The 19,905-nt window shown below is 42.8% G+C and overlaps 1 protein-coding gene across 1 annotated transcript in view; it reads left to right on the forward strand.

The window, feature by feature from the left end:
* Positions 1-19,905, forward strand: part of vta1 (vesicle (multivesicular body) trafficking 1) — a 43,857-nt gene that overhangs the window by 15,214 nt on the left and 8,738 nt on the right. The window contains exons 3-5 of the mRNA XM_020496547.2: positions 4,277-4,404; positions 8,164-8,239; positions 10,746-10,857. Coding sequence (XP_020352136.1) covers positions 4,277-4,404; positions 8,164-8,239; positions 10,746-10,857 — 316 coding nt within the window. The remainder of the gene's footprint in view (positions 1-4,276; positions 4,405-8,163; positions 8,240-10,745; positions 10,858-19,905) is intronic.

Here is a 19,905-nt window from a genome sequence, read left to right on the forward strand (position 1 = left end):
CTATTAAGATTATCCTACCAACGAGACATTTGAAAACTGTAACATCTTATGTTTCACTGAGACGTGGCTGAACGAAGAAATGGACAATATGGAGCTAGCAGGATTTTCCATGCACCGGCAGAACAGAGACGCTACCTCTGGTAAGATACGGGGTGGGGGGGGGTCTTTTTGTAAATAACAGCTGGTGCGCAATGTCTAATATTAAAGAAGTCCCTCCATTTGGCAAATCTGACCACAATTTTATCCTCCTGATTCCTGCTTACAAGCAAAAACTAAAGCAGGAAGTACCAGTGACTCACTCAATACGGTGGTGGTCAGATGATGTGGGTGCTACACTACAGGACTGTTTTGCTAGCACAGACTGGAATATGTTCCGGGATTCATCCAATGCCATTGAGGAATACATCACCTCAGTCATCGGCTTCATCAATAAGTGCATCGACGACGTTGTCCCCACAGTGACTGTATGTACATATCCCAACCAGAAGCCATAAATTACAGGCAACATCCGCATTGAGCTCAAGCTGCTCGCTTTCAAGGAGCGGGAGACTAATCCGGATGCTTATAAGATATCCCGCTATGCCCTCAGACGAACCATCAAACAAGCAAAGCGTCAATACAGGATTAAGATTGAATCCTACTACACCGGCTCTGACGTTCGTCGAAAGTGGCAGAGCTTGAAAACCATTACGGACTACAAAGGGAAACCCAGACGCGAGCTGCCCAGTGACGCGAGCCTACCAGGTGAGCTAAATGTCTTTTTATGCTCGTTTCGAGGCAAGCATGCACGAGAGCACCAGCTGTTCTTGATGACTGTGTGATAACTCTCTCGATAGCCGATGTGAACAAAACCTTTAAACAGGTCAACATTCACAAAGCCTGCTGGGCCAGACGGATTACCAGGACGTTTACTCAAAGCATGCGCGGACCAACTGTCAAGTATCTTCACTGATATTTTTAACCTCTCCCTGACAGTGTCTGTAATACCTACATGTTTCAAGCAGACCACTATAGTCCCTGGGCCCAGGGAAGCGAAGGTAACCTGCCTAAATGATTACTGCACCATGTCACTCACGTCGGTAGCCATGAAGTGCTTTGAAATGCTGGTCATGGCTCACCTCAAAAGCATTCTCCTGGACACCCTAGACCCACTCTAATTCGGATACTTCCCCAACAGATCCACAGATGACGCAGTCTCAATCGCACTCCACACCGCCCTGTCTCACCTGGACAAAGGAGCACCTATGTGATAATGCTGCTCATTGACTACAGCTCAGCGTTCAACACCATAGTTCCCATGAAGCTCATCACTAAGCTAAGGACTCTGGGACTTAACACCTCCCTCTGCAACTGGATCCTGGACTTCCTGGCGGGCTGCCCCCAGGTGCAAAGAGTAGGCAACAACACGTCTGCCATGCTGATCCTTAACACTGAGGTCCCTCAGGGGTGTGTACTTAGTCCCCTCCTGTATTCCCTGTTCACCCATGACTGCGTGGCCAAACATGACTCCAACACCATCATTAAGTTTGCTGACGACACAACAGTGGTAGGACTGATCATCGACAACTATGAGACAGCCTATAGGGAGGTGATCAGAGAACTGGCAGTGTGGTGCCAGGACAACAACTTCTCCCTCAATGTGAGCAAGACAAAGGAGCTGATTGCTACTACAGGACAAGGTGGGCTGAACAGGCCCCCAGTAACATCAACGGGGCTGTAGTGGAGCGGGTCGAGAGTTTCAAGTGTCCACATCACCAACAAACTATCATGGGCCAAATATACCAAGACAGTCGTGAAGAGGGCACGACAAAACCTTTTCCCCCTCAGGAGACTGAAAAGATTTAGCATGGGTCCCCAGATCCTCAACTTTCTACAGCTGCACCATCGAGAGCATCCTGACCAGTTGCATCACTGCCTGGTATGGCAAATGCTCGGCATCTGACCATAAGGCGCTAGTCCGTACAGCCAGTACATCACTAGAGCCAAGCTTCCTGCCATCCAGGACCTATATAATAGGCGGTGTCAGAGGAAAGCCCATAAAATTGTCAGTCTCCAGTCACCCAAGTTATAGACTGTTTTCTCTGCTACTGCACGGCAAGCGGTAGCAGAGCAAGTCTAGTACCAAAAGGCTCCTCAACAGCTTCTACCCCCAAGCCATTAGACTACTGAACAATTCATAAAAATTGCCACCAGACAATTTACATTGCCCCCCCCCCCCCCTCTTGTACACTGTTGCTACTTGCTGTTTGTTTGTTACCTATGCATAATCACATAATCACCCCACCGACATTTACAGATTACCTCAACTAGCCTGTACCCCTGCACACTGTACGGTACCGGTGCCCCCTGATAATAGCCTCGTTATTCTTATTGTGTTACTTTTTATTTTAGCCTACTTGGTAAATATTTTCTTCTTCTTGAACTGCACTGTTGGTTAAGGGCTTGTATGTAAGCATTTCCCGGTAAAGTCTACACTTGTTGTATACGGCGCATGTGGCAAATAAAGTTTGTTTTGAAGAAACAAATCTTACATCGCACCATGTGGTTCTTTATCATTTCACCTCATGACAGTTTAATATCCACTAAAGCTACACATTTTTAGGGAAATAAACAACCAGTTATTATTATTTTGTGCAGAGGATGAATAATTAAGATGCCAATCTGTCTTTTTTGTTCTGGTATTGAAGATGAACTAAAGCCTCCCCACAGCCTGGCCCTCAGCATATTGACCAGCACACTTGGCTCATTTTCTCCATCGTTAAATTAGTGTTCGGAGAGCAGTGGATTAGGGTGTGAAGGTGTGGTGGAAGAGATTGTCTGTATTTAGGCTACACACTGATGGGCCTCTGTTTCATGGAAACGGGAGTTTTTCTTTTCCTGATTGCCGCTTTGGCCGTCTTTAACATTGCATTGTCAGTCACTTCAATGCACTAGCTGTTTGTTTTTGTTGTCCTACAGTGCCTATACAGACCTGATGAGTGTCAGTAGGCCTAGTTCTCGTCTGTTAGGGTTGCCTTACCCCAAGGGTAAGAAACACATTTCTCACTCATTCTGTTTTGCAAAACCATCAAAGAAGATGCAGCCTTTCATGGTAATATTGTCCTGACGTATTGGAAATGACTATTGTGTTTTGCTAAGCTGTTCTAGTACAGCAGGGACTTCTAGAGAACCCCAGAGTAGTTTTAGTGGTGTTTTGTGATCCAAGCTGAATCCTTTGATTCAATTAGAAACGTCTGGCTCGACTTTCTAGAACGTCGGCACACTTCCATCGAAGTTATGTTTTTAAAGTCCTTTGCTAACACAAGTAATGTACTGTATTACCTCTTTTATAATAAAATGTAGACATAGGTTGATATTTCATTAACATGAACAGTAAGTCCATTCAGGAGAGCAGAGGGCACCTGTTGAAATGTAATCAGTATTATTTGCTTTACTGATTTTACAAGGAAACCTCTCTAGCAGACTGTAACACCTCAGAGAGAGGCTGGCTCTGTGACAGTGAGTGGGCTTTGCGGCTGCATTTTTGGCAGCTGGCCACAACAAACCATTAAGACACTATGGGCACAGCAATAATTTAATTTGTCAGCTGCAGTGGTTGACCATACACAGACAATGAAGTTTTGACAAAACAAACAAGTCAGTTAGAAACAATAAAATTGTGTATGTGAGTTTTCTAGTGTCTGTGTCACTGGTATTGTCGTAGATGATTAATTGCCATGTAAGAGCGGTGTGGTAAAGTCAACTGCCAGTTCTTTGCAACTGGCTTTGATGTTTCTGGTTAAATATCCTTTTGGTGAGTGGTGTTCAGCACAAGATTTATTGTCCAGCACTGTTGAAATGAAAGCGGTAAAATCCACCCTTGGTTATTGTCCATGTAATGATCTGTGGGTGCATCTCCAGAGACCATCCACTCCACCATACTAGACTCCATTGGAGTGGAATCGGTGTCTGCGCTCTGCTGCATCCCAGGAATTAATTATTCACGCCATGGAAAGCCTCGCCTCACACGTTTCATGCACAGTACAGAACACAGGCTCCCTCTATGTATAGACTATGTCTGTGCTGTTCAGGAACCTAGGAGGAACGTTTTGTGTCCGATGAAAGATTGATAAGCTGAAAAGTCCAAGTGAATGTGCATTTTAAACTACTCTGTATTGATTGATTGCCCTTTGTAAAATGTTTGCCACTTACAGCCTGTGGTTTTTCAGGTTGAATGTGCCTACCTGCAGAACATAATTTACTTTTGCGTGATTTGATGCTGTTGTGTGTTTTTCAGATGAAGAAGGAGCTGACTGACAATGACTCAATCTCCCAGGAAGTTGTCGGCAATGCCCACATCGAAAACTATGCCTTAAAAATGTTCCTCTACGCTGACAACGAGGATCGATCTGGACGATTCCACAAGTAAGGCTACTTCTTCACTCACTGTCTTACTACCTGCTTAGCATGGGAAGACGTCTTACTGTACTGTAGCTGCAGACAGCTCCCTGCTTCTTGAATCTCAGCATGGCAGTGGACTGTTTCCAATTTTCTGATTCCAATACGTAAGCCCTCATGATTACCATTTCCTTTCACTGACCCTTGACATAAAATAATCCCACTGTTGCTTTTGCACATGAAGGGTCCCTTCCAGAGTCTAAAATTAGCAACAAAGCCCTGTCTGTGTGAATAGGTTGCCACAAGGGTGAGATGATTCCTATTGGCCATGCAGGTGTAGTGTTACAGGTCTGGCTGCCATAATGAGTGTGTCGTCGGGCACTGACGTCAGCAGCAGGCTGGACAGTAGAGCAGAGTTTTCCAGGAACTGTGGGTGCCAGGTCAGGCCAGGCCAGCCAGGGTCTCCAGTACTGTAGGCAGGGACAGGATGCTGTCTCCTGTGTGCTGATTCCAGGCCCCAGATACAGCGCCAGACACAGTCCTGAACATGGGAGAGAAATAACATTTGAGTTTTGCAGCTAGTAGTTAAAGATTTAATCCATTTTGCATATGTCTGTGTGCCCATTCATCTTGTGCAATGTAGCAATTGGGATGAAAAATGTTTTCCGCCTATATTTTAAGATGGCAGGTTTTCACCAATCCGCTAATTTGTTTCTAAGCAATGAGCAATGTTTCATTAATGCCCCATTGAATTCGCTACCCAACTGATGAGTGGAAGTCAAATCTACAGTTCTGATGATTCATATTCTTCTCCCAACAAGTAAAACTTGGATATTTTGGGGATTCCATTGAGTATAAAGGGGTAATCATATAAGCATTGGACTTTTATCCAGCTATTATGTTGTTGGCCGGTTATGGTCTTTGTATTTTCAAAAGCTTAAATTGAGTCAGTGCCAAAGCGTTGACATATCTAATGTGGTTTCAACTTCTAAATTGATCAGGAGGCTTTAAATCCATCCGTTCCAGTGAAAGATTTTATCCTTCAATTTAAAAAAAGAGTGCATGAAAGTAGGGTCAAATAAAATATGTCATAGCTGGAAGCGTGGAAGTCATTCACTGAGGTCTTGTGAGGCTCTCTGTCCAGAGCCTTTGACATAATGCATGTAAATAGCCTGAGGCAGGCCCAATTTCTGTCCAATATGCTGACCTCTGCAGAACCAGCCAGATAAAAGCCATGAAAGCACACACTGTTGTGTTGAGAATGCAGGCTAGAATGTGCTGTAAATGAACCCCCATGCTGTTTCATCCCTTTCTGTTTTCACGTTTGCCTCCCCTTCCCCGCCACCCACCCCCTGCGTCATGAGAATCCAAATGCCAATGACGTTCATCAGATGTGTACAAGTGAGGAGTGGGCGGAGTTGAACTTCCAAATCTTTCAGTAATAGGCCTAGATCTCTTTTTGTCAATGTAGGCTAGTTGTCCTACTTCCAGCCATGTATTGTTATTCAAGATGCACTTTGTTTTCCTTTTCGTCTTACCATCTTGTTTCCACAACACGACAGTGAGACGTGCTACAAACCCACAAAAATATTGCTCAACCTTCAGTAAGGTCTGCTGAAGTAGCTGTACGCCATGAATCCCCTCCCAGTGAGCACCATCATAGTTAACCTCAGGTTAAGGTGAAGCGGTGTGGAAGGATTTACTGTGATCAACCCAGACATCAGGATGGTTTCCACGGTGCTCTGCAGTACTAGTATTTTGCAGACCATTAAATAGGAATGGATGAAGTGTGGTCAGACTGAGAGGGAGTGGCTGCTCTGCACTGTGTGTTGAAGAAAGGACAGCGTATGGTTTCTGGCTCACAAAATTATTTTTCTTAGGAAATTGAAAACATTAAATATACCCAGTGTTTAATAATTGATATTTGAACAAGGAATGCACTTGAGGCCAATCTTGAGAGAGTTATATAGTATACCTATAGTATTTATTGATGACGTCATTTCTGTTTGTCTGGTAAAACTGGTGCCAGCAATGGTATGTAGACAAATACGTACAACCACATTTGAAGAAATGTGAAAATACAAATGAAACACGCTTGTCTTCAAGTCAGGATAACGAGAAGGAGGCTATATTAATATTCCTCTCCGGCACAAAAAAAGCTTTGATTTACAAGGAACTAGATCTACATAAATAAGCTCTAAATGTTACGTTATGTCATGTGTAGAGGTGCAGAGTTGAATGTTTATGGGAACTAATCCTGAATAGGAAACTTCCTTCAGCGTTTCAATACATTGGTCTACTTTCCACTCTGCACTGCTCTGCTCCACGACAAGTCTTACATTGACATGGCACACCTCTGCGCTGGAAGCCCCCAGAAAGCAAGCCCCTATGTTTCTGTGTTTTTTTACGGCCTTGTGTTTTATGCTTCCTGGAACCAGCTGTGGGATTTTATGAAATTTTTCCTCCCTGCTTCCTGTCCTGTGATCTTACGCTGAATTCCCACAAGTGGTGTCGCCTCTGAACTCTGACTCCAGACCCACAGTCCTCTCTTTTAGTATCATGACTCGTGTCATAGTTTGATATTTACAGACCTGTTTGGTTCCTTGGATCCAATTATCATTCAAATTCATAACAGACAAATCCACATACACTACATGGCCAAAAGTCACCTGGCTCGCAGTCCACGTTCCAATTAATCCCAAAGGTGTTCGATGGGGTTGAGGTCAGGGCTCTGTGCAGGCCAGACAAGTTCTTCTACACCAATCTCGACAAACCATTTCTGTATGGACCTTGCTTTGTGCACAGGGGCATTGTCATGCTGAAACAACCAAGGGCCTTCCCCAAACTGTTGCCACAAAGTTGGAAGCACAGAATCGTCTAGAATGTAATTGTATGCTGTAGCATTAAGATTTCCCTTCACTGGAACTAAGGGGCCTAGCCTGAACCATGAACAAAAAGCCCCAGACCATTATTACTCCACCAAACTTTACAGTTGGTACTGTGCATTCAGGCAGGTGTAGCGTCCTGGCATCCACCAAACCCAGATTAATCCATCGGACTGCCTGATTGTGAAGTGATTCATCACTCCAGAGAAAGCGGCGAGCTTTACACCACTCCAGTCGATGCTTGGCATTGCACATGGTGATCTTAGGCTTGTCTGTGGCTGCTCGGCCATGGAAACCCATTTCATGAAGCTCCCGACGAACAGTTATTGTGCCGACGTTGCTTCCATAGGTAGTTTGGAACTCATTAGTGAGTGTTGCAGCCGAGAACTCCCATTCTGTGAGCTTGTGTGGCCTACAACTTCTCAGCTGAACCGTTGTTGCACCTAGACCTTTCCACTTTACAATAACAGCACTTACAGTTGACCGGGCAGCTCTAGCAGGGGAGAAATTTTAAGAAAAGGTGGCATCCTATGACGGTGCAACGTTGAAAGTCACTTCAGTAGGGCCATTCTACTGCCAACGTTTTTTAAATTATTATTATTATTATTATTATTTATTTATTTGTATTGTCCATGGAGATTGCATGACTGTATGCTTGATTTTATACACCTGTCAACAACCGGTATGACTGTAAAAATTGAATCCACTAATTTGAAGAGGTGTCCACATACTTTTGTGTATATATAGTGAATTTGATAATTATAGAATTATCCATGTTCTGTGACGCAGCCTAATCCATTCTTGAAGAATACATTTGTCACAGTTGGCAGGTTTAAAACACTTGGGTCTAATGACTTCAGTATGCCTTAATTAACTTTTCTTTTTTTGTCTCTCTTTGTAGGAATATGATTAAGTCCTTCTATACATCCAGCCTTTTGTTAGATGTCCTGTCAGTTTTCGGCGAGTTATCGGAGGAGGTAAGTAAAAAACAAAACAAAAAACAATAACATTTTTCACATGTTTTTCACCTGGGATTCAAACCCGTGAGCTTTCAGTTACTGGCCCAACGCTCCTAATCACTAGGCTACCTGCAGTGCATACTATATTGAATACCCTCATCCTACTGTATAGGGCCTATAAACTACTGTAACTACATCTACCTTTTTATTTCAGCATATTAATTAATATGTGTGAGGTAATATGAACTGACTAGCCACAATGCCATCCGTCCATCAGTCTATGGCTGCTCTCAAAGACATAGAAAATCCAAGAGAAGGGAAAATATGGGGAATTTCTATTGATCTACTCATTCCAGTCATGAGATTACTGACTGATCTGACTGGAAAACGGCGTGTTCCTGGAAACAGCTTGTAACATATAGAGCCTCTCCAGTCTAGAACTGTAGACAACTAGACACTACTAGACAGGGTGTTTCTCAGAATGCATACTACAGTGCTCCACACTCTCATGCTCCGAGTGCATTCTCCGACCACTTTCTCTTGACTACGTCCTTCTGAGGACAAGAGTGTGGAGAATGCACACAACAATACATTTGAAAAGCACTCGCACTCACCCTACTGTGTCTGTATTACCTCAAGCTTCACCCCCTCATTCACTGGAACTTCTTTCAGCCAGCACAATGGCAACAATGGGCGAAACAAGATATACACACAGCAAATACTTTACTTCATAAATATCAGCTAGATTTGTGAATTTTAATAATCTAGGTATCCAGCTAGTTAAACAGGCAAAAACGACCTAAATCTAATGTTATGCAAGGTAGATGTACATTTCTCGTGTGTAGCTACCAATTCTTTATGGCTAGCCAGTTAGCTTTATTGACTTACTATGGACTTACCCATTCCCCCAACTTTCTTCCAGCCAGGACAACAATGGCAATAGAGACGAAACAAGACACACACACACACACACACACACACACACACACACACACACACAAAGCAACCGTTTTACTTCAGAACTGTCAGCTAGCTATATGTGAATCCTAATAATATATCAAACCAGATAGTTTAACAGGCAAAAGTGACTGAAAATGTATATTATACAAAATATCAATTATTTGTGGATAGCTAGCTAACAGTACTAGTAGCTAGCCAGTTAGCCCTATTGCCTTATTTTGGACTTGCTATCTACGGTATGTTGGCAGGTAAACATACCAAAATTAACACAGCATGTATTTATTAATATATCAAGATGAAATATTGTGGTCAGGCAACATGAGATGTGAATAGGCAACATTTAATTCCTTAGTAGGTGTGTATTTTCTCTCGCTTCAGCTCAAATAAAGGCCGCCATTGATTTCAAGAAATGTAGCTTCATTTTTTACGTGGTTGAGTCATATTGGTTTGCTTAGTTTCTATTGAAGCTTGCATCGATGCATGCTTCAAAATATGTACAAACGGAGTATGCATTTGTGAAGTGCCCTCCGTGCTCTGTTTCGAATACTTTGATTTGGACTCCGACCCTCCCGCGCTCCAATGTGCGTGCTCGGAGCACGGTAGTATGCATTTTGAGAAACACCCATAGACCCCATCTCAGCAGCTGTGGGCGTATTAAAGCTTCTCTCTCCATGGCTACAGATGGCTTTTCAACTGAGGGAAGTGGCCTGTGGCAGACAACAGACAATGTTTCATTGAGTTGCTTGTCTCTCCCTAAGGGCCACACATTTTCCTGCTGCAGATAGCTCATTGGAGAGGCTGCTTTACAACTCAGTTTTTTTTCTCTAACACTAACCCAGACAATGGAGCCTCACAGTTGCCCGCTCGCTGATTGCTGTATATACTTTTTTTTATACAAAGCATGTCACGATGCATTGTGGGAGATTGGATTTCATACAGAAAAAAATGACATTTCATCACCAGAGAGTGGAGGACCCAAACTTTTAGAAAATGGTGATTGAGGGAGTATGTGAGACTATTAAGTGTGAGCTCTAATCATAGCTACCATCAATCCTAAACTTCCCCTCAGGGCTAGCATGTTGTTATCTCCAGGGATCATTTAGATTAGAAATATGATTGTGTGTGTTAGTTGCAATGTCTTCATTGTATTCATTTTGCTAAGTCATTTAGAAAGAACCACCTGGATGTACTGGTTTGGAAGAGCCCTTGTGAATGTGTAGTTTCAACATTGAAGTTTTGTTTTCTCCAAAGGAAGCTCCTAAATGAATTTCCATTGAATTAATCTCCAGATAAGATTAACAGGGGGAGAACTTTTAAATTAGGTGCATAGAACTTCTAATGAATTTGGTGACCTGCGTGTTAGACCACAGTTATTACTTCACCCACTCCCCTTCCATCCCTTTACCGTAAGCTAAAGGAAAATACATATAGTCCTACCTTAAGCCTTTCATCCAGTCTCCATTGTTTAACTAATTGCTTTAATTCCACATCTCTTATCTTGAATATTTCTGTGTTTATTTACCCCCTCTCCTCCCTGCCTCCCTTGTTCCTTTCCCTTTTTCAGAACATCCAGCACAGGAAGTATGCGAGATGGAAGGCCACTTACATCCACAACTGTCTGAAGAGCGGTGAAACCCCACAGGCTGGCCCTGATGGCTATGAGGAGGAAACGTATGGTAAGGACTGATATTATATCAGCACTGCCTATCAGCACTGCGACTCAAACAAACAGTGTCTCCCGTTAAGAAAATACCTCTTCTCCTGGCCTTTCCTTCAGGAGCCTTTAGACCTGCTTTCCTCCGTCTGGGTGACGTGGTACTTCAGTTGGTAAAGGTTAGCCTTCATTGTATGTCTTACAGTGGCTTGCGAACGTAGTTACCCCCCTTTGCATTTATCCTGTTTTGTTGCCTAACATCCTGGAATTAAAATATATATTTTTTTGGGGGGTTGTATCATTTAATTTACACAACATGCCTACCACTTTGAAGATGCAAAATATTTTTTATTGTGAAACAAACAAGAAATAAGACAAAAAAGACGGAAAACTTGAGCGTGCATAACTATTCACCCCCCCACCCCCCAAAAGTTAATACTCTGTAAAGCCAGCTTTTGCAGCAATTACAGTGGCAAGTCTCTTGGGGTATGTCTCTATAAGCTTGGCACATCTACCCTCTGGGATTTTTTTCCCATTCTTCAAAGCAAAACTGCTCCAGCTCCTTCAAGTTGGATGGGTTCGTTGCTGTACACCAATCTTTAAGTCATACCACAGATTCTGAATTGGATTGAGTTCTGGGCTTTGACTAGGCCATTCCAAGACATTTAAATCTTTACCCTTAAACCACTCGAATGTTGCTTTAGCAGTATGCTTAGGGTCATTGTCCTGCTGAAAGGTGACCTCCGTTCCAGTCTTAAATCTCTGGAAGACTGAAACAGGTTTCCCTCAAGAATTTCCCTGTATTTAGCGGCATCCATCATTCTTTCAATTCTGACCAGTTTCCCAGTCCCTGCTGATGGGAAAAACATGGTGTTCTCGGGGTGATGAGAGGTGTTGGGTTTGCGCCAGACATAGCGTTTTCCTTGATGGCCAAAAAGCTTGATCTGACCAGAGTACTTTCTTCCATACCTTTGGGGAGTCTCCCACATGCCTTTTGGGGAACACCAAACATGTTTGCTTATTTTTTTCTTTAAGCAATGGCTTTTTTCTGGCCACTCTTCTGTAAAGCCCAGCTCTGTGGAGTGTACGGCTTAAAGTGGTCCTATGGACAGATACTCCAATCTCTGCTGTGGAGCTTTGCAGCTCCTTCAGGGTTATCTTTGTTGCCTCCCTGATTAATGCCCTCCTTGCCCGGTCCATGAGTATTGGTGGGCGGCCCTCCCTTGTCAGGTTTGTTGTGGTGCTATATTCTTTAAATTTTTAATAATGGATTTAATGGTGCTCTGTGGGATGTTCAAAGTTTCAGATCTTTTTTTATAACCCAACCCTGATCTGTACTTCTCCACAACTTTGTCCCTGACCTGTTGGGAGAGCTCCTTGGTCTTCAAGGTGCCGCTTGCTTGGTGGTGCCCCTTGCTTAGTGGTGTTGCAGACTCTGGGGTAATTATATGACTTATGAAGGTAATTGGTTGTACCAGATCTTATTTAGGGGCTTCATTGCAAAAAACATATTGCACGCACCACTTTTCTGTTTTTTATTTTTTATTTAAAAAACATTTTTAAATAATATATTTTTTTCATTTCACTTCACCAATTTGTGCTATTTTGTCTATGTCCATTACATGAAATCCAAATAAAAATCTATTTAAATTACAGGTTGTAATGCAACAAAATAGGATAAATGCCCAGGGGGATGAATACTTTTGCAAGGCACTGTATCAAGTGTAGCACCCGAGGCTCGCAGTGGAACTTGCGGTGTTGGCTCTGTGTGAGAGAGCTGATGTTTATTTTATGATGCTTTCGAACACCTTATCCTGAGAGGATCAGGCAGGGTGGTTTTACCGCTGTGGTGTAACAATTATATAATGTTACAAAACCTATTATTGAAGGTTACGGCTGAAACCCACTGAACAGTCTTACAATGTATGATTATGTTACATACTTCAGTTTCATCTTGGTTTGTGTGCAGATTCCATGCCTGTCTGTCGGTGTACGTTTTTAACACCCTTCAGAGACTGATACTCTCAGAGCAACTAGATCTCGGACCAAGAACAGAGCGTTTGGCCAGGTTGAGCAGGGGGACCCTCCTAACCACGAGGTAGAAGCCGACCATGGCGCTGCAGAGCTGTTAGATCACTGTGCTCCTCTCTGAACATCTGCTGGATGTGCTACAGTGTATTTGACCTGAGCAGCCCATGTCAGAGATTTAAGTCGTCTCTGTAGCCCTCCACTCCACTGCGAGCCGACCCGCACGCAGGCACAAACTGAGGACGGGACCTCTTAAGTCAACGTGTCGCTACCCTGTCCCCTATTTCAGCTCCCTTTTTTGTTTTCAGTCGAACAAGTGAGAAAAGTTAGAGTATGACTGTCAGTGTAGCCTATTAGCCATGTTGTCAGTCATAGCCTACTTTCTGGTGTAGTTCATCTCTTTTGTTAGGGAAGAGCAACGTCCCTCCCCCTCCCGCCTGTTGTGAATCTGGGCCTCCCTCTGTAAGTGGTGACATCATGCAGGGTTATTCCCACTGAGGTGTAACATTGCCAAGAGAAAGCTGATATTATACTCTCTCCTCTCTCTCGTATTGCGTCTAACTCAGTCCACACGCATCATAGTCTTATCACTGCATCTTCCTGTTTCCACATGTCTGCCAAACACCTCAGGAAGAGGGTGGCCCGCTGCTACTCGTCAAATGAAAATATGAAAACATGTAGACATGCTGCGGGGTGAAAATGGAAAAGAAAATTGGATGTTTCAATGATAAACAGTGACTGTAATTTAGGTGGTCATTTTGTATTTTCGACTTTCATTTTGAGTCTTGAGTTGGTTGATTGGTTTACTGTATTTTGATATGGGATAGATTTTCAGAGTTTTTGTATTCAATTAGGTTGTTTTGAGAAGCGTTTTTTTCTTCATTTTATTGCTTGTACTCTTACAACCAGTAATATTATTTTCTTATGTTAAATGACCTGTTAAAGTGGTTAAATGTGGAAGACACATTTGAAATGTGGAAGACACATTTCAGTTGAAGGCATTCAGTTATACAACTGACTAGGTATCCTAATGAAACATGTGGGAATAAATCTTGCTTTGTTCAGAGGCCACAGTAACTGTATTGTCTCAGATACATATTTCCTGAACTTTCCACTTCCGAGGAGGAGATGATTAGCAATGGGAAAGGGATGGAGGAAAACACTCTTGTTGAAATGATGGAAAGCCAATAGGAAGCAACTTTGTTGATTAGCATATTTTCCCAGAGCTTCAACCATGGTGCTGAACCCTGGTACTGACATGTTCTGATGGAAGAGAGAGCGCACCATGCTTCCATCTGGGTAGAACAAACAAGTGCAAGCTTCATGCCATGTTGCTCACCAGTCTAGTCGGAGAAGGCACGTTTGTTTTGTAGCCATGCCACCAAAAGATGGAAACTAGTACAGACGGATTCATTAACATTTCATAAGAAATAAGGTCACATCTCAAATAACAAAGGTGTTAAGGGCAAAGTATGGAAAGGGGTGACATTTCGGGAGAGTTTCTCTCCAATTTAACTTCAAAAGCTGCAAATACTCAACATTCTCACTCTGTCATAGGCAAAGGTATCAATAATGTATTGAAGTTTCTTTTCTAGTCCATCATTGGATGGCTCTTTCAGAACACTCAGTACCTCTGGAGTCCCCAGTGACATTTTTGAGAGTGACTTTTGGCCAAGCAGAGGACTGTCATCAGCTCAGCTCTGATAAGAATCAGCACATATGTTTCGAGGCTACTTTGTTTGAATCTTATAATTGGGTTCGAAAATGTATAATTTATGAGAATCCTTTGGATATTAGGCGAGTTTCAGTGCAGTGGATCAATGGTCTGTGATTTCAGAACTGAATTTAGAGTGTCAGCAGTGCATTTCTTTTCAAACTTTGGGACTGTCTGTCCTATGCACAAGGCAGCAGGCGACTCAAATGTGAAACAATATTCCAAGCCTATCCACACCCATTTAAAATGCCCATCACTCCCATCTGTTATTGGCACAAATCAAGATTAAGTGGACCATGAGCGAAACCGCTCAACCACTGATCCAGTCTCTCTGCCTCCTTTAACCAATTCAGACATAATGTGAGACTAACTGCGGCTTTATCTTCACTATCTGTCGCTCACGTGGCTCTAATCGTGGGAGTTTCCTCTGATCCAAAGAGAGAGAGGAGGGGGGGGGGGGGGGGGGGGGGGGGGGGGAGAGACATTTTATCTCAGGGCAATCAAGTTCCCGCTCTGTAAGTAAGCAGGATACAAAGCTGCTTAGTGTGTGAGGCTGTGCAGGCCAGGCAGGGGGCGGCTGTGCTGTGCAGGGCTGGCTGGCCTGTGACAGACTGGAGCAGAGCAGGGGGAGTCAGGGGAGAGTGTCTGCAGGGAAACGATCCAGTTCCTGTTTCACAGCTCCATAGGGAGAGCTATCTCAGAGAGCTCTTCGGGGACCAGCCCTCCCCTCCCCATCTGGGCCCTTGCGCATTCCTTCATATTATCCCTCAGTACTCTGGTTCTCCCTATAGACTTCCTTTTCGTATCATGACAAATGCAGACGTACTGACATAAGCCAAGATGGTTTATTTGAGTTACCCCACCCATATTATTTAACTTAGAGTCTGGGGGGAAATGGGACAATAGGCTAGAAAAACACATATTGGCAGAGAAACTGGTTTTAAGACTGACACAGAAGCATACAGTTGTGGGCGGACAAATAAATTGGCACCCTTGCACTTTTTGAAATTTTGTCAGCAGGTGATTGTCAAGCAAATAACTGCCGTTCTCACGATAATTGACTGTTAATTAACATAAACACATTTAGCATCTCCTGTCTTCCACACACGGCCTGCAAGCCACTGATGCAGACCTTTGGAACTTTTAATAAGTCCATTTTAATATAGCCCACACCATCACAATGAATCCATTATTTATTTTAGACAGGTCTCTTTTTAAGAAACATCATATGAAGAAAATGTAGTCTATTGACCATAAGGTGCTACAGAGGGTAGTGCATACGGCCCAGTACATCACTGGGGCCAAGCTTCCTGCCATCCAGGACATATCTACTTGGGGTGGCAGGTAGCCAGGTGGTTAGAGCCAGTAACCGAAAGGTTGCTAGATTGAATCCCCGAGCTGTCACGGTAAATATCTGTTCTGCCCCTGAACAAGGCACTTAACCCACTGTTCCTAGGCTGTCATTGTAAATAAGAATTTGTTCTTAACTGACTTCTCTAGTTAAATAAAGGTTAAATTAAATAAAAATGTACTAGGCAGTGTCAGAGGAAGGCCCAAAAAATTGTCTCAAGACCCATGTCGTAGACTGTTTTCTCTGCTACCGCACAGCAAGCGGTACCGGAGCGCCAATTCTAGGTCCAAAAGGTTTCTTTAACAGCTTCTACCTCCAAGCCTGCTGGACAATTAATCAAATGGCCACCTGGACTATTTCCACCTTTGTTTTTACACTGGTGCTACTCACTGTTTATTATCTATAGATAGTCATAGTCAATTTACCCCTAACCTACATCTACAAATTACCTCGACTAACCTGTAGCTCCGCACATTGACCCGCACATAGCCTCATTGTTATTTTATAGTTACTTTTTAAATTATTTATAAAATATTTTCTTAACTGCATTGTTGGTTACGGGCTTTTAAGTAAGTATTTCGGCGCATGTGACAAATAGAATTCGATTTATTTTGATTTCAGAAGAACAGAATATCGTATTTTTTTTAAAGTTGCGTGAAAGGCATGCACTCTGCTTTGTTTTTTGCACAGGCTGAACATACTTCATCAGTCTCTCATTCACAAATTGACAAGCACTTGATAATGCCTTGAATTTACGGGCTGCATCCCCTTGTGTGGCCGTAATGCCCCCTTCCAAAAATCCATTCCCTTTGCAGCGAGTGGCCGTTGTGCCCTTGGGCTGAATATAATAATTATAATTCCCTTCTCCCAGCTGCGTGCCAAAGCACCTCACTCACATAGCTCTCCATCACGTGATCGGGTCTTTCTCACAGGCAACAAGTGACGACCGACACATCTGGGACAAAGATGCGCGCGTCCTTTTCCGAGCCGCATATTGAATAACTGTCCACATTTACTTTTCGTCAGCCTTTAAGATGAGTTGGCCTAATGAACAGCAAAAGCACTAGCCTATGTTAATCTACTATTCCACATAGTACAACAGTTGACCTATTCTGTGCAAGATATAAATATTCCAAACATATTCTGGGACAGTTGTGGGATGTAATAGATCCCAAATTAATACAACCACTAGCATAAAAAAAGAATTGTTTTAAGCAGTGAGCCTGACTGAACAGATGATAATGTTTGGCTGAAAATGTTGATAAACTATTAGGCTATTTCTATAAGTGCAGCAATGCGCACACTGCAGTAGGCTATAAGCGCGAATGTCACATTTGCTGAAAAACACCATTCTCAAAAGTGACCACAAATGCGATTATGAATGTAATGCGTTTATTATAAAGATGAAAATTATCTTCCCCAAACTTGAAACTTGCGCACTGCGTATGTACAGTTGAAGTCGGAAGTTTATATACACTTATGTTGGAGTCATTAAAACTTGTTTTTCAACCACTCCACACATTTCTTGTTAACAAACTATAGTTTTGGCAAGTCGGTGCATGACACAAGTCATTTTTACAACAATTGTTTACAGACAGATTATTTCACTAATAATTCACGGTATCACAATTCCAGTGGGTCAGAAGTTTACATACACTAAGTTGACTGTGCCTTTAAACAGCTTGGAAAATTCCAGAAAATTATGTCATGGCTTTAGAAGCTTCTGATAGGCTAATTGACATCATTTGAGTCAATTGGAGATGTATCTGTGGATGTATTTCAAGGCCTACCTTCAAACTCAGTGCTGCTTTGCTTGACATCATGGGAAAATCAAAAGAAATCAGCCAAGACCTCAGATTTTTTTTTTGTAGATCTCCACAAGTCTAGTTCATCCTTGGGAGCAATTTCCAAACGCCTGAAGGTAACACGTTCATCTGTACAAACAATAGTACACCAGTATACACATCATGGGACCACACAGCCGTCATACCTCTCCGGAAATAGACGAGTTCTGTCTCCTAGAGATGAACGTACTTTGGTGTGAAAAGTGCAAATCAATCCCAGAACAGCAGCAAATGACCTTGTGAAGATGCTGGAGGAAACCGGTACAAATGTATCTATATCCACAGTAAAACGAGTCCTATATCGACATAACCTGAAAGAACATTTGTGGGCAGAACTAAAAAGGTGTGTGCGAGCAAGGAGGCCTAGAAACCTGACTCAGTTACACCAGTCCTGTCAGGAGGAATGGGCCAAAATTCACCCAACGTATTGTGGGAAGCTTGTGGAAGGCTACCCGACGCATTTGACCCAAATTAAACAATTTGAAGGCAATGCTACCAAACACTAATTGAGTGGATGTAAACTTCTGACCCACTGGGAATGTGATGAAAGAAATGAAAGCTGAAATAAATCCTTCTCTCTACTATTATTCTGGCATTTCTCATTCCTAAAATAAAGTGGTGATCCTAACTGACCTAAGACAGGGAATTTTTATTAGGATTAAATGTCAGGAATTGTGAAAAACTTAGTTTAAATGTATTTGGCTAAGGTGTATGTAAACTTCCGACTTCAACTGTATGCCAGTTAGGCTCTACACCTGTTGTAAATCCCCTGCATGGGGCATCCAAATCACTAAGACCACCCCTGTCTATGTGCAGGACATCATGAAATCAGCAGATTATCAAGGTCTTTTGGCGTGCAATGTTCAATCCAGTGTCCAAAAACTGTGTCTGTGTAGAAGGCAGTGGATCTTACAGAAAGACAACAACCCCAAACACACATTAAAAAGCACCCTGGAATGGTTCAAGAAGAAATGCTGGACTGTTCTGGAGTGTCCAGCGAAGAGTCCTGACCTGAATCTCATCCAAAATCTATGGTGAGAGCTGAGATTAGCAGTTGGTGGAGGGCACCCCTCAAACATTGAAGAATTAGAGCAGTCTGTTTCCAAAGAGTGGAACAAATTGCCAGTAGAAGGGTGCATCAAGCTCATTGATGGCTACAATAAACATTTGTTGGCAGTTATCTTGGCCAAAAGCTGTGCAACCAAATACTAGCTCCATGGTGCCAATCATTTTTTCCATGTACATTTTTCTACCTTTTTAAATAAAATTGGTTCTGCAATGTTGAAAATCCAATAACAAGGTTTGGGGAACAAAAGTATTCCAATTTCAACTTATTTTAGAAGAAACGTAATTATTTAAGAAAAGTGCTAGCTTGCTGATGTGTTTTGCCGCAACTGTATATGAAAATGTGTTATAGTCTTTTTCATTCATCTCACACTTCCTACAGTATGTCCTAAGTGGTGTCAAATATAGCACATAGAATGTTAGATTTTTAATCTCTGAAAATACACTACGTGACCATAAGTATGTGGACACCTGCTAGTCGAACATCTCATTCCAAAATCATGGGCGTTAATATGGAGTTGGACCCCCATTTGCTGCTATAATGCCCTCCACTCTTCTGGAAAAGCATTCCACTAGATTTTGGAGCATTGCTGCGGGGACTTGCGTCCATTCAGCCATGAGCATTAGTGAGGTTGGGCACTGATGTAGGGAGATTAGGCCTGGCTCGCTGTTGGTGTTCTAATTCATCCCAAAGGTGTTTGATGGGGTAGAGGTCAGGGCTGTCAAGGTCTTCCATTGATCTCGACAAACCATGTCTCTATGGACCTCGCTTTGTACATGGGGGCATTTTCATGCTGAAACAGGAAAGGGACTTCCCCAAACAGTTGCCACAAAGCACAGAATCGTCTAGAATGTTGTTGAAATGCTGTAGCATTAAGATTACAGGAACTAAGTGGTCTAGCCCAAACAATGAAAAACAGCCCAGTACCATTATTCGTCCTCCACCAAACTTTACAGTTGGCACTATGCATTGGGGCAGGTAGCGTTCTCCTGGCATCCGCCAAACCCAGATTCGTCCATTGGACTGACAGATGGTGAAGCATGATTCATTCCTCCAGAGAAAGTGTT

Source organism: Oncorhynchus kisutch, linkage group LG12 (genome assembly GCF_002021735.2).
Source record: "Oncorhynchus kisutch isolate 150728-3 linkage group LG12, Okis_V2, whole genome shotgun sequence".
NCBI classification, from domain to species: Eukaryota; Metazoa; Chordata; class Actinopteri; order Salmoniformes; family Salmonidae; genus Oncorhynchus; species Oncorhynchus kisutch.